Source organism: Bufo gargarizans, chromosome 1 (genome assembly GCF_014858855.1).
Source record: "Bufo gargarizans isolate SCDJY-AF-19 chromosome 1, ASM1485885v1, whole genome shotgun sequence".
NCBI lineage: Eukaryota > Metazoa > Chordata > Amphibia > Anura > Bufonidae > Bufo > Bufo gargarizans.
This window is the reverse complement of record NC_058080.1, coordinates 579,256,008-579,270,882: the sequence shown is the minus strand read 5'-3', so window position 1 is coordinate 579,270,882 and position 14,875 is coordinate 579,256,008. Positions and strand designations below refer to the sequence as shown.

General features: G+C 41.9%; 1 protein-coding gene across 4 annotated transcripts in view; it reads left to right on the top strand.

The window, feature by feature from the left end:
- The window catches only part of SH2B3 (SH2B adaptor protein 3), a 123,849-nt gene that overhangs the window by 27,126 nt on the left and 81,848 nt on the right, over positions 1-14,875 (top strand). For 2 of the 4 annotated variants that reach the window (XM_044290671.1, XM_044290648.1), the window contains exons 2-3: positions 11,816-11,857; positions 13,045-13,845. In XM_044290671.1, the coding sequence (XP_044146606.1) occupies positions 13,072-13,845 (774 nt within the window). In that variant the 5' untranslated portion in view covers positions 11,816-11,857; positions 13,045-13,071. Of the gene's footprint in view, positions 1-350; positions 417-11,815; positions 11,858-13,044; positions 13,846-14,875 lie in introns of all 4 variants that reach the window. The other 2 variants (XM_044290661.1, XM_044290655.1) reach the window with 2 other exon arrangements.

Sequence of the window (14,875 nt, the reverse complement as noted above, 5' to 3'; positions counted from 1 at the left end):
AGCATGCTGCGGTATTATCTCCGTCCAAAGTTCCGGAACACATGCCGGATCCTTTTTTAAATGCATTAATGCCGGCAAAACGGATCTATTTTTGCCGTCTGCGCATGCTCAGACCGCTAAAAAATGTGAAAAAAAATTAACACAACGGAGAGACGGATACGGCATTTCAATGCATTTGTCAGACGGATCAGGATCCTGATCCGTCTGACAAATGCCGTCGGTTTGCATAGTGTGAAAGTACCCTAACCGATAGTACACTGTGTGTACATGAAGAATAGCACGATTGCTGGCAAGTATGACATTTTGTATCTGGCATTTTATTTTTTATTTCTTTATTTTTTGTATCCTAGATTTCTAGTTTGCCATTCTCTCAATGCTGACAGTTTTAAAAGAAATTTCAAAGAGAAAAGCAATTAGTAAGTGTGGGTGGGCAGAAATGTCTAGCTGATAACAGGAGAGCTAGACATTTCTCTCTGATGTATATTGCAAAGTTTCTTATGGTCGTTTGAGATATTAATTTATGCAGAGTTGTGTGAAAATTTAGTGACCAAGTTATGCACCAAATTGTGAACAAGTGTTGTATTTAAAGGAAATCTGTCACCAGCGACCTCCCTATCCAACTGTTTGCATAGACATATAGTCGTGGTTCACCTATTTAAAATGCCGGTTTTCTTTTGATGATTTTTATTTATTTATGCGAATTAGGCCTTTGGTGCAGTGAGGGCATCCTGTTGCACTCAATCTCCACTCCTTCCTGTGGTCGGCCCCTCCCTCGCTGCTTTGCCACTGCCTGACCTTGTCAATCAAATCAGCGAAGGAGGGGCTGACCACAGAAAGGAGTGGAGCTTGGGTGCAAGAAAAGCAAAGATGACTCCTTCATTGCATATTAAGCCTCATTCAAACAGTCAGGGTTTGATCAGTGATTCAATCAGTGATTTTGAGCCAAAACCAGGTTCGGCTCTAAACACAGAACAGGTGCAGATCTTTCCCTTCTGGCCTCATGCACACGACTGTTTGGGTCCGCATCTGATCTGCAGTATTTGCGGCTTGGCTGCGGAGCCATTCACTTCAATGGGGCTGCAAAAGATGCGGACAGCACTCCGTTGCTCCGTTCCATTATCCACAGAAAAAATATAATCTGTCCTATTCTTGTCCGTTTTGCGGACAAAAATAGTTATATTAATCGCTGTCAGCGCGGAACGCACATGGACGCCATCCGTGTTTTGCGGATTTGCAATTTGCTGACCGCAAAGCACACAACGGTCGTGTGCATGAGGCCTATACCTCATCTCTGTGGAGGCTCCAATCCTGGTATTGACTCACAATCACTTATAGAAATCACTGGCCAAAACGCTGACGTGTGAATGAGGCATTAGGGAGGTTGCTGGTGACAGATTCCCTTTAAAAAATAATAAAAATTTTTTGGAGAACCTCTTTTCTGTGGGTGAATTGTCTCGGGGAGAATATAATTTTTTTTATTTATTTAGTGTTGGGACGTGCCCCTAGTGGTGCAACTGATAGTTACAACTTCCACAAACATCCCCTGAAGGTTGTTACTTCCTTTACTCTACTCTAAAAAAAAAAAAAAAAACGTAAAACGGAGTAGAGATCTCTAAGGACGATACGTGTGAAGGTTCTGATTTAAGAATGAATTGTGAAAAAGACTTGTTTCTTCTTTTCTGCGTATTGCTGCTTGCATCTAGGTGTACATACACTTGGGCTGAAAATGCTTTTTAAAGTGGATAAAATATCCATATTTATCACCTGATCAATGAAAGGAGTCACTTTACTTTACTTACAGATTACTTTAGTGCATCTTCTTCTTTTCTTTATTTTTCTTCACAGCTGTGCCATTGTGAAAGTGGTGTAGACTGCAGCATTAAACCCTAGAATGGGCTGTACAGAAAAAAATGCATTAAAAATACAGCTGGAAAATCATGAAAAAGCTTGTGGATGCAGATCTCACCTCTGAGACCTGCACCTGTCTCTAGAAGGTGTCCTCCTCAACTGCATTCCATCTGGCACTCAGAAATGGTTGGGACTAGGGAAACGGGCAAGAAGGTTTTGCTATGCTGTTTTTGTGACGGCCATACTAGTGAATGAGATTTATGGAAATGGCCTAGAACAGTGAGCTGCTCAACAATATACTGTAGCTCGCTGTGCTAGGCTGTGAATGGAGGTTACAGAAACACCATAGCACAGTCTGCTCAGCTGTTTCTGTAGTCCTGACTAGTGTTGAGCGAAGCTGCTTCGTTCAAAACTTCGGATTAAGGCTACTTTCACATTAGTGTTTTAGTTTTCCGGTATTGAGATCAGTCATAGGGGCTCAATACTGGAAAAAAAAAAAAAAACGCTTCAGTTTTGTCCCCATTCATTGTCAATGGGGACAAAACGTAACTGAACAGAATAGAATGCTCCAAAATACATTCCGTCCCGTTCTCATACCAGAGAACAAACCAGAGCATGCTGTAGTTTGCTTTCCATCCTGGGATGCATAGTAAGACTGATCCGGCATGACCCCCAATGCACGTAATGGGGAAGGATCAGTTTTTTCTGACACAACAGAAAACGGATCGTCACCCATTGACTTTCAATGGTGTTCATGACGGATCCATCTTGGGTATGTAAAAGATAATGCAACCGGATCCATTCATAACGGATGCAGGCGGTTGTATTATCAGTAACGGAAGCGTTTTTGTGAAAGTTCGTGTGAAAGTAGCTTAATACTGTACGGAGATCTGTCTAGAATGTATGGGCTCCAATCAGCCGAAGTCAGTTATTCGCAAAGTTGCACAAGACTTTGTTGAATAAGTTCGGTAGTTGATTTTTAAAAGTGGAAAGCCACTTTAAAACTTGGGACCAAACTCTGGTGCCAGTCGGAACTGACCTGAAGTTTTGAACGAAGCGATTCCAGACGTATCATCCGAAGCATTTCTAGACCCTGCTCATACTGGACAGGTTCAAGGGGGTCCCATTCTAGAGAGAGGTCATGTTGATATGGGAGTAACCATTTAACCCTCTCAGTCACGACAGGAACAGTTGGTTTAGATGAATTCTTAGAACTAAATAACATTAAATGGATTGTCCCATTAAGACAATATATCCCCTATGCACGGGGTAGATGTCAAGTGTCTGATCAGTGGGGTTCCAAACAAAGTCACTTATTTCATGACTAAAGTGCATTAATAAGAAACATAGGAGATTTATCCTGGGACGCTCCCCATGCTGTAAATTGCACGTTCAGCCTGGCGTCTTGTGTGACGTATTTCGGGCCGTACTCCCATCTGTTACAGGAGTGCATGGAGTCCTAGTACAGCCTCTGTCTGTGTTATGTGCGGGAGGAAGCGTCGCCAGTGGCTGAAAGGATGCTGAGTCACTTGCTGGCTGGCAGTGACAACTTCGATAGAAAGTCACACAGGGGGGCCCACTAAAGGGCAATAGTACAGATATACTATGCTACACGTCCTCATTCTAAAACCTCCCGTGCACGTGGCCTGTATGTTCCACAGGGTGGTTATGTGGCATTGGTCATTTCTCATCTCTTCATTTTACAAGAATAAGGAAGTAACTAATTTAGAGGTCTCGACCAATAAATGGTTGAGGAGCAGTAAAAAAGATAAAAAAAACTATATATATATATATAAAAAAAAATTTTTTTTTTTTTTCTGGGATGAGGACTGTAAACTTAACCCCTATATCCCATTTGTATTGACTTATGTAAGTCTAATATATGTAAGTCTAATATAAGGGGGCACAGATATTAGGGTTATTCCAGCTACCCCTGAATTGATTTGATTTCTACAGTGTGGTAGAATGGAAGTTGGATAATTAAAGGTTATTCATACCAGCAGTGCACAACCTTTTCTGGTAGGGTCATCACTGTCGGACCGAGCCAATCTCAAGGGCCCAAAATTACACTAAGGGTCCATTCACACATCCGTTTTTTCTTTCCTGATCTGTTCCGTTTTTTCAGGAACAGATCAGGACCAGATCTGGACCCATTCATTTTCAATGGGTCCTGGAAAAAATCGGACAGCACAATGTGTGCTGTCCGTTTCCGTTGTTCCGTTCCGCATGTCCGTTTAAATATAAAACATGTCCTATTCTTGTCCTGAAAAATCGGATCCTGGTACAATACAAAGTCAATGGATCCGCAAAAAACGGATGACATTCGGATGTCATTCCGTATGTCATCCGTTTTTTGCGGATTCCGTTCCTGGAAACACATAACAAAATTCTTTTTTTTTCAATTTTTTTTCAAAGAAATCCAAACAACTTTATTTGATTATTGAAATGTATACATGTTCCCGTTTTTTGCGGATCCGCAAAAAACGGATGACATACGGAAACATTTTCAGGAACAACGGATCCGCAAAAAACGGACCGTTTTTCAGGATGAAAAAAAACAGGACGTGTGAATGGACCCTTAAAGGGATGTTACCACCTGAAGCTTTCATGGCATATCAATTGTTTATACCATAAATGTCTGATAGCTGCTGGTTATATTTCCAGGAATCCCATCTAATGGAAGAATACATGAAAAAACATGTGAGCAACCACTAGACACAAACAGGGTATGTCAGTGTCCGGAGGGTTGGGGCTGCACAAAATGGTATAGAGGGCTGTATGTGGTCCTTAGGCCCAGGTTGTGCACCCCTGTTATAGATCCATGGCATATTGATGGTTTATCACATTGATAGATGGATCATCCATCCTCTGGGACCCACACTGAGGACAAAGAGGATGAAGTGCTGGCTCAGCGCTATGATTCACTGTTTTTCCATTGCGTATCAGCGCCCGACCATCAGGTATGAAGGGAACTACAGCGCAGCCAGACGAAGGTCCAATGCCAAGACAGAATTGTATTCTTTTATTTTACAAAGCTGAGCTCCATTTAAATGTCTTCAGAATAGGTTATTCCCAGTAGAATGCATTACTTGCTTGAACACACTGACGATTTACAGTTATATATTGGTGGCACAGCGGCATGAGACGACAGGGTTATCTCGACTAGCCCGGTAAACCAAAGGTTAGGGGTAGTGTACTGAGCACCGAGGGACGTAGCAGTGCCAAGACCTACACCAGCCCATAGGTGCTCCAAAAAAAAATCCACATTTCTCAACAGACATTTAAGATACAAACAAAAGAAATATATAATTTTACTCAGCATGATCAACCCTACCAGGAAATGTCTGGATTATTTGGGTTGATCATGCTGACAGACCTTCCAACTCTCAGTGAATGGATTAATAAGACCCGTCCGATATGTAGACTTTAAGAAATTTCTAACTGGGGAAAATCACTCCCAGTCCATTTCCTAAGACTTGGAAACCTTTGCTGAATTGACACAGGTCACTTGACTTATTGCTCTTCTCCTCCTCTTCATCTTAGAAGACATAGCGTAATGCTGTCCTCCCAGTTCTGCCTTATGTGACTAGGAGAGCATGTTGTCTATAAAGGTTTTATACAATTGCATTATCGGTGTGTGGAGTATTTTACCTCAATCAGGACCACCAAAAACGGTAGGTGTCTGGTCTTCAGGGTAAGGTTAGGCTACTTTCACACTGGCGTTTCTGGGTCCGCCTGTGAGATCCGTTTCAGGGCTCTCCCAAGCGGTCCAAAACAGATCAGTTCAGCCCCAATGCATTCTGAATGCATAAGGATCTATTCAGAATGCATAAGTTTGGTCTCCGTTCCGCTTTTGAGGCGCTGCTTGCAGCGTTTTGGTGTCCGCCTGACGATGCGGAGCCGGACGGATCCGTTTTCACTGACACGTTTTGACTTAGACTTTTTTTTTTTAAAGAATAATGCAAACGGATCCGTTCTGAACGGATACAAGCGTTTGCATTATCGGTGCTGATCCGTCTGTGCAGATTCAAGACGGATCCGTACCGAACGCAGGTGTGAAAGTATAAACCTATAATGTTGTTGAAGAACTAATAACAAAAAGAAGGCCCAAATATTCCGAAAATATAGTTTGTTTTATTATAATAGACATATCATGATTTATAAAACACTAAAAAGGACAAAGTAGAGAAACAACAGTAAGGTGGATGCTGCAATCCACTGGCCTATGCCAAAAGATGGAAGACATGTCGGGTATACAGGTGGTATCTATCAACGTGATTCTGCATGAAGCAACATTAATAATGTTGCTGTTACTAAGTGTAAAACATACAGTCATCACCCTGATGCATGGCCACCAAACAGGGCTCAACTCAAAAATCAGTCAGAAGAAGATTTAAGCAAAGGCTTATATAATAGAATATAGTGATAGAGGGAAAGGTTAGACCCTCAAAAGATAACAATTCACATAGCCTATAATAAAGAATACCGAGGAGCCCAGCAAATAACTAATTGTCAAAATCAAGGCATACCACAAGACATGATGGAGGGTGGAAATAGCAGGCACAGGTCAGGATAGGAACCTGACGCGTGTTTCGCCTCAGCTTCGTCGGCAGGTGTGAAAGTAGCCTTATTTTCTCACTCGCGTTTGGTGCGGATCTGCACAAACGCATACGTTCAGATAATGCCACAGCATGCATCCGTTCAGAACGGATCTGTTTGCATTATCTTTAACATAGCCAAAAACGGATCTGTCTTGAACACCATTGAATGTCAATGGGAGACGGATCCATTTTCTATTGTGCCATATTGTGTCAGTGAAAACGGATCCGTACCCATTGACTTACATTGTGTGTTAGGACGGATCCGTTTGGCTCAGTTTCGTCAGACGGACACCAAAACGTCCGCCTCCAAAGCTGAATGGAGATGGAACGGAGGCAAACTGATGCCTTGTGAGTGGATCCTTATCCATTCAGAATGCATTAAGGGCAAAACTGATCTGTTTTAGACCGCTTATGAGAGCCCTGAACGGATCTCTCAAACGGAAAGCCAAAACGCCAGTGTGAAAGTAGCCTAACTTTGTACTGTGAGCCTTTTTTTTTCTTTTGTCTAGCTTTGTCAAGGCACACATATTTGAGGGCAATTCCAGAAAACAGTGTGTGGGTTTAAAACAAATCTGTGTGATATTTGTACATTGCTACTTTTTCCATAGGGGATAACTTGTCTTGAAATAATTAAAATTGTATCATTTGACCAGTAATTGTTCACTACTTGCAATTATTTTAGCAAATATGTGCTGAGAGAATATAATTTGTAAGCACAAGTGTTGGATAATAGTCATGTTTCAGCTGCTGAACCAAAAATTTGTAGAATTTATTTACAAACTTGTTTTCTATATGAAATTGCTCGCCTGACGAGGAGAGCAATCGCCCTTGAAACGCATTGCTTTTATGTGTCAAAGAATATCATTCATTCTTATTGCGGATCCCCTGTGACCACACAATTCACGTTCTGTGTTGATACACTTGCCTCCCTTTTCAAGAGAACAGACACTAACATTGCATGCACGTGGCACTGTCCCTTAGTGTATAGATGCTGAACTATGGAAAAACTTTGAGGTGGGATTCTCCCTGTTAGACATTTGAAGACACATGTAAGGCTCTTCAGGTTTGCTGTTCTCTAGTCAGTGGGAAACCTCACACTGTACAATGTTGGGTGCACCAGCAGTTTCTTCATCTATGGTTGACCTTGATCTGTAATCTAAGAATTAAAGGGGTTTTCTAAGATTTTTATAATGATGATCGGTGGGGGGTCCGACACCTGCGGCCCCGAAGATCAGCTGTTTGAGAAGGCACTGCACTCCAGTGAGCGCCACAGCCTTCTCTCTGGTTTGCTAAGGCCGAGTGATGACGCGTTCATATGTCACGTGGCCTTGGAGCAGATGAGCCCCATTCAAGTGATTGAGTCGGAGTGCGATACTGAGCACAGCCGCTATTCAATGTATGGTAAACTTGGTAAGCTGAGAGAAGGCCGTGGCGATCACAGGAACAACTGATGGGCGGGGGTCCTGGGTGTCGGACCCTTACTGATCAGATACTGATGACCTTTCCTGTAAAATCCTAGGAAACCCTTTTAATGATTCTTCTGTTTTCCTCACTTTATTGGTTCCATGTGTGACTTGGTAGCTACCCATGCTGTGATATAAGGAAAGCCTAAATCGTTGTTATCAAAATTGCCTGTCTGAAGATTTCAGTATGTCTCTTTCTGGACAAACGTCTGGTTTCATCCGTACTATGAATGAAAATAGTATAAAATGGTAGAATCGTAGCTTCTCACTCCCCTTCCCTAAATTCACACCCCCACCCTTGGTTGAGCTGGGGGAACATTGTCTTTTTTCAACCCTACAATGAGAGGTGTTTTTTAAATTGCTGTTTATTTGTTGTGTTCTCTCGCACTCTCTCTCTCACTCTCTCATCCCCATGTTCTCCAGTAGAGCATTCTCTTTTTGGTTTATTTCCAGTGTTTGCATTGATAATACTTAGAATGTTATCAACAGGCTTAAACGCCCACGTTGGCATGTTTTCTCTGGTTGATGCAATATCGATGAAGTGTTGTCTCATGGGATCTAAGCCAACGCACAAATACATATTGTGTATTAATGTACTAACTTTATGTTTTTTCATTTCTCAACTGACATGTGTTTCCTGTTAAAAGGCATATTGTATGTCCCTACAATATTAAAAACAGAAATGAGTGGGTAAGGCAGTGTTTACACTGCGTTTGGGCCCAATGCAGGATGTGTTTTCTTAACTTTTATGCCAATGAGCCTGTAGACTAGCGTTATCTAAACACAGCAATTTTTTATGTACAAAATAGTGTAGTTTTAATACAGCTGGATGTGCAAAAAAGTGTACCTCAAGATAAGGGCTCATGCCCACGAGTGTAATGACTCCGCTCCCATCCTGCAAACCGCAAATAGCTGTCCACAATGCACTGGCTTTTTGGGGTGCGGATGCACTGATACACAAACGCCCATAGAAGTGCTTCATAGTGGTCTTCCAATCCGTGCCTCGGCTCTGCAAAAGACAGGTGAAGTCCTATCTTTGGTCATATCTTGCAGATCGTGGACCCATTCAAGTCAGTGGGTTCACGTCAGCAGCATGTGTATTTTTAAGTGTGGACGTGTCCATTCAACAGCAGGCATTGTGCACAAGAACAGTTTGAACACAGCCTAAGGGCCCATTCACATGACTGTGCTTGGTCTGGGAAATGCGGCCTGTTTGTCTGCATCTCCCGGGCAAACTAGACTACCCTGGCTGTCCCAAACTGACTGAATTACAGTTTGCATTATTGTTGGCAGCACATCCCCTTTTCACACGAGCAGATGTGCTGCTGCCTAAGAATGATTTTTATGTCTGCATAACATATGTGATCAGGAGAAAACGAGCGTTGTTTAATCAGTGGGAATGTTTAAATGTAGCAGTAATCATGAAATGGATGTTTGTACGATCATTCCGCTGGGTAAGAGGGTAAAAGGGATGGGTCCTAACATTCTATGTGTTCTACTGCAAGCAGGGCAAAGGGGAGGGGGTGTCTGATGCCAGTTGTCTCTACCAGGAGAGTGAGGAGGCTGGGGGAGAGATGGATGATCTCCTGAGACACAAATAGAAGAGTTCTTTACAGTATATATTTGTTTTATTTTGTAATATGACTCAAAATAAGACCAAAGGATGAGGATTAAAAGAAATTGCTGTAATATTTATTTTGTGAAAATTTTTACTGTGCTTTTAATATATAATATTAAATATATGTTTAACATATGAACTTGGTTTAAGCAATGGGTCCATCGATGTCTCAGACGAGCGTCTTGACTGATTTCCTGGCCTGAATTCTGCTGTTGTAATGGGGCCTCACAGCATTACGAGTTCTAGTACTGGCTGACATCAGCTATAATGAATTGCACTCAATGGAGTCAGTACAAATCATCAGGTTGGGCAGCAGAGTTCAAGCCAGGAAATCATGCTCCAATGCAGAGCGTGATTCCAGTAGTCCGTTCACTCATCATAGACTGGCCTTAAAAATCATTGGAGAGAATTTTAAAGCCCACTCCAGAATACTTCCGAAAGTTGTAAAACAGAGTTTGGGACTTTTGGGACTTATTTGCGGAAAACAATTCAACATTTTGCATTTTTATACCACCCACTATAGTTTGGAAAAGTGTAAAGCTGATTTGAAGGCTATGGGCTCCTTAGGGGCTTTTTTTTTTATTATTGCATTGGACTAATTTTGCGCTAAAAATAATTTTTTCAATTGGGCTTTATAAAACAAATATTGAGCCCCTTTCCCTGTACAGACTTGAGACTCTCTAGTAGCATGCTGTGTATTTTTACTGTATGCCGTCAGGCAGCTCAGCTCCTTAACCCTGATCTGTGAACTTTATAGACACTCATAGCTCAAATATTTTCTTACTGATAAGAATGTGGCTTAAATAAGTGTTTTTGAGCTATTAGTAATTTAGAGATGAGGGTTATTAGATGACCGCAAAAAAAGCGAAAATGAAAGTACTATTCTCACGGTTAACCCTTTTATGACAAAGTTGCTGAATATTTTCTAATAAAGACCAGTTGAAAAATTTATAAAAATGCAATCATAAAAAAAAACAAAAAACAGAGGGTGTACATAGCCAAACTTGTCAACTGCAACACTTTAAAAAGTTCATCAGTAAAGTGGTGGGGTGGTGTATAAAAGGGAGTAACGCTGGACTGATGCACCAGATTTATGAAACATTGTGCAACATTCCATAAATTTGGCGCAAATTATGGCAGCACAGACTCCTGCAAAGCTGACTTCAGGACGGAAAAATCAAATGTTTTATTGTGCTCAGGTGAAATTGCATGCAGTGAGCGGGATTGAAGTAAATCTGAGTGACTGATGCCTCCATGTAACAACATTTGGAAGTTTCTGTAACGTCCAGTTCTTTTAAAGGGCATCTGTCAGCAGATTTGTACCTATGACACTGGCTGACCTGTTACGTGTGCGCTTGGCAGCTGAAGGCATCTGTGTTGGGCCAATATTCATCTGTGCCCGCGGGCTGAGATAATTGAGGTTTTAATACAAGCAAATAAGCATCTAGGAGCAATGGGGGCGTTGTCATTACTCCTAGAGGCCCTGCTCTCTCTGCAACTGCTGTGCCCTCTGCACTTTGCTTGGCAGGGCCAGGAAGTGAAAATTGGATCACACCTGCCTGACCATGTCAAAGTGCAGAGAGAGCAGGACCTCTAGGAGTAATGACAACACCCGTTTCTTTTAGATCCCTATTTGCATGTATTAAAACACCATTTTCCCCAGCAATGCGGACACATATGAATATGGGACCAACACAGCTGCCAAGTGCACATGTAACAGGTCAGCCAGTGTCATAGGTACAAATCTGCCGACAGCCTTTAAATGGAGAGTGACTTTCCATGTGTAGCTCCCTCTCCACTGGGGAAAAACACCCATTTGTTGGACCCCAACATATATCACTTTTTTTTTATATTCCTTATTGCCATTTCATAAAATAGTCTTGTTAGGCCCAATTAAAGAATGGGTCTCCATCACTTCCAGTCCAAATTGGGTGGCAGGGAGCCATGGCACAGTAATGGATGGACCCTATATTATTATTAATAAAAAAAAAATAAAAAAAAATAAATATATATATATATATATATATATATATATATATATATATATATATATATATATATATATATTTTATTATATATATTATTTATTATATATATTTTTTTTTTAACACCGTCCTGCTGTCCATTAATTATTTAATTAGGCCAGAGAACCCCTTTACCATATTAAGAAGTAAAGCTTTTGTTTTTGGTTTGATATTCAAAAATTTCCTCTTTTTGTATATTCATATGTTTATTGAAACAGCCCTTTTTGTTCACTACTTAATATTTTGTATTATATTTCATAGGCTGGTGAACAGTGGTACCATTGCACAAAGGAGCAATAACATGTATGTACCCTATAAACTTTTTTTTTTTTGAGGGAGAGATCTAACTCTATCATATCCGAACTTAATGTAATACATTTCACTTTATAGTTTAGTACCTGAATGTAGGGCTGCTGTAAACTATTATTTTAGTAATCAAGTATTCTATCGATAATTTTTTTCAATTAATTGAGTAATCTAATTTAAAAAATTGACGGTTTTCCTTTTTATAAAAATTCATCAGACCCCTGTCATCAGTCCCCAACACCCTTCATTCTCCCCTGTGCGATCAGCCCAAGTGCATCAGTTCCCCCAGTGCCATCAGCTCTGTTCCCCCAGTGCCATCAGCCCCTCCATGCCATCTATTGCCATGTCCCCCACTCCCCCAGTGCCATCAGCTCCACTCCCCTAGTGCCATCAGCCCCTCCATGCCATCCATTGCCATGTCCCCCACTCCCCTAGTGCCATCAGCCCCTCCATGCCATCCATTGCCATGTCCCCCAGTGCCACCAGAGCAGCCCCTCCATGTGCCGCCAGAGCAGCCCCTCCATGCCATCCATTGCCAGCTGTCCCCCTTCAGTGCCATGTCCCCAGCGCCAGTGGAAAAAAAATGCTTGCCTTTCCTGTAGGGGCGCAGCTCCACAGCTCCTTCCTCTTCTTCTCCACGCGCTGCACTGGATCAGGATCCCAGCGTCTGGTGATAGTGCGTGCTTACGTGCACTATGACCTGACAATGTGTCAGGATCTAGTGCAGCACGGTATGGGCCGGCGGGTGACCACTGAGCGGTAAGTAATAGCAAGCGCTTCACTCCCGCTCCATGGTCACATGACACAAACGAGTCCTCGATGCAAATTTTTTTTTTGGGGGGGTCGAATTACTTGATTCAATCGAATAATTGTTTCAGCCCTACCTGAATGTATTGATGTAGCCATCACTCGTAGTTGAAGGTGAATTATTTACTGTCATAGATTGCCTTTTTTTTTATATTTTTTTTATTCTCCTCTTTGAGGCCAGTCGTTCGTGTCAAACCATAACCTGATTCAGGTAACCTGTTCACAGCCGTGAACCAGAGGTAGAAGCTTGTTAACTTGATGTTGTACGTGTTTTAACCTACTGAGCACTTCGTTATAAAACTTCCTCTTAGCAAACAAGACAGTTAATTGGCAGTGGAAAGCCCCTAATTTAATGTTTCCTTTTTCTGCTTTCGTAGCACACCACAACCGCTTCAGTCACTGCAATGAATGGGGACACTATTCAACCTGAAAGTTCCTCCATCCCTCAGGGCTGGAATGAGTTCTGTGAGCTTCATGCCATCTCCACTGCAAGAGAGTTGGCCAAACAGTATTGGTTGTTTGCTAACCAAAATCCGCACCATGACATCCTGGCCGCCGAGAAGTTCTCCTTGCAGTTCACGGATCTCTTTCAACAGTATTTCAGGAACGAGGTGAGGGAAAATTGGGGCATGGACCAGTACAGATTCTTTCCCTTCAGTAGAGTAAAAGATTACAGAGAAACAGGTGGCAGGACATCAGAGGAACCTCCTAGTACGGTTGCAGCAAAAGTGGAGGTTGACTTGACAGCTCGCCATGAACACACTGAGCAGACAGCTAATGACTCCACTGTCCAACAAGTGCCTAAAGCATGGAGCTCCGAGGAGCTCCAAAGCAACATTACTCCCGCACCTCCAAGGCAATTCATTCGATTCACTTTCAGTGATATCAGGAGGAGTATTCGAAATATATTCCGGAGAAAGTCTGCAGATTCCACGGAAGCCAGGGACATTGACACGGATTTAGCACAGTCACCTACCTGGCATAAAAGGATTTTGCAGTGGACTTTAAAAAGGGAGCCAGTGGTTGAACTCCAAAAGGAAGGACTTTTGAATTACAGCATGGTAGATGATACAAGTATGGACAATGGGACTCTTTGGCAGAGGTGTCGGTTGATTTTACGGAAAGCGAACCCTTTGGAAAATGAGGAATACCTATTAGAATTGTTTGATCCACCCAAGGTAAGTGGAACAAGCATTTGTTTGCAGGAGTAAGTCATTTCAATCTGGATGTGACGGCATGGCTATTTATTGTTTTAGAGAATCGAAGTGTTTGAAGGGTAATGGAAACCTTTTATGATGGTTATTGCTTAGTCAGTAGAAAGGTGGCCTTTCAGTCAGTCAGGACTTGTCTAGAGACTGGATGAAATATAATTGTATCCTCTAGATTGTATTGTGCTTTTGTAGCCTGTCAAAACATGGTGGAAATGACTACAAGACTTTGGAGGGAGGGAGGAAAGACTATCTCGGTGTCAATTCTAAGTCTGTCTTTGCTTTGGGAGGTTGAGCCAAATGGTGCACAATAATAATATATTTGCCATTAAGAGCAATGTGGTATGTGGTGTACAGCTGTGTCTGTAAAAGTAGACCAGGGGGTTGCCTGGGACCTCTTTGCAAAAAGTTAAACATCATAAATGAGACTTAAATCCTGACCTACTTTTCATTTCACTTCTAAAAGTGTCGAGGATCACCAAATGTTGCAAATGTGCATCAAATGTCACAAAATTAGCGTAGCAGGTTTGATAAATAACCCCCCTTTATTTTCATATTGTGTCACACGGGGAATAGAGTGAAAACTGTTTATTATTCAGTACTGTTTCATGCTTTCTGTGATTTAAAATGGCATGTAACAGTGAATTTATAGAAATCTCAAAAGTTTCAATCCATTTTGAGGTTGATCAGAGTTGGGATAGTAAGCAATCATTAACACTCCCATGGTCCTGTAAGCACAGTAAGGGATCAGATCATTCTTGCTTGTAGTAAAGGGAATCTGTCACCACATTTCTCCATAGTAATCCAAATAAATTGCCCTTGTCTACTGGTTGACATGCTGATTCCCCCATCTTGATCAGTGCCAGCAGAGAAGTTCATGCAAATGACCTGCTTAGTGCAACAAGGGCGTCAAAAGCTCCACTTCCTGTTGCTAGAGGCCACACCCACCAGTTTTGAGTGATAGGGCTAATCAGGGGAAATGTAATCTCATCTGGCTTGA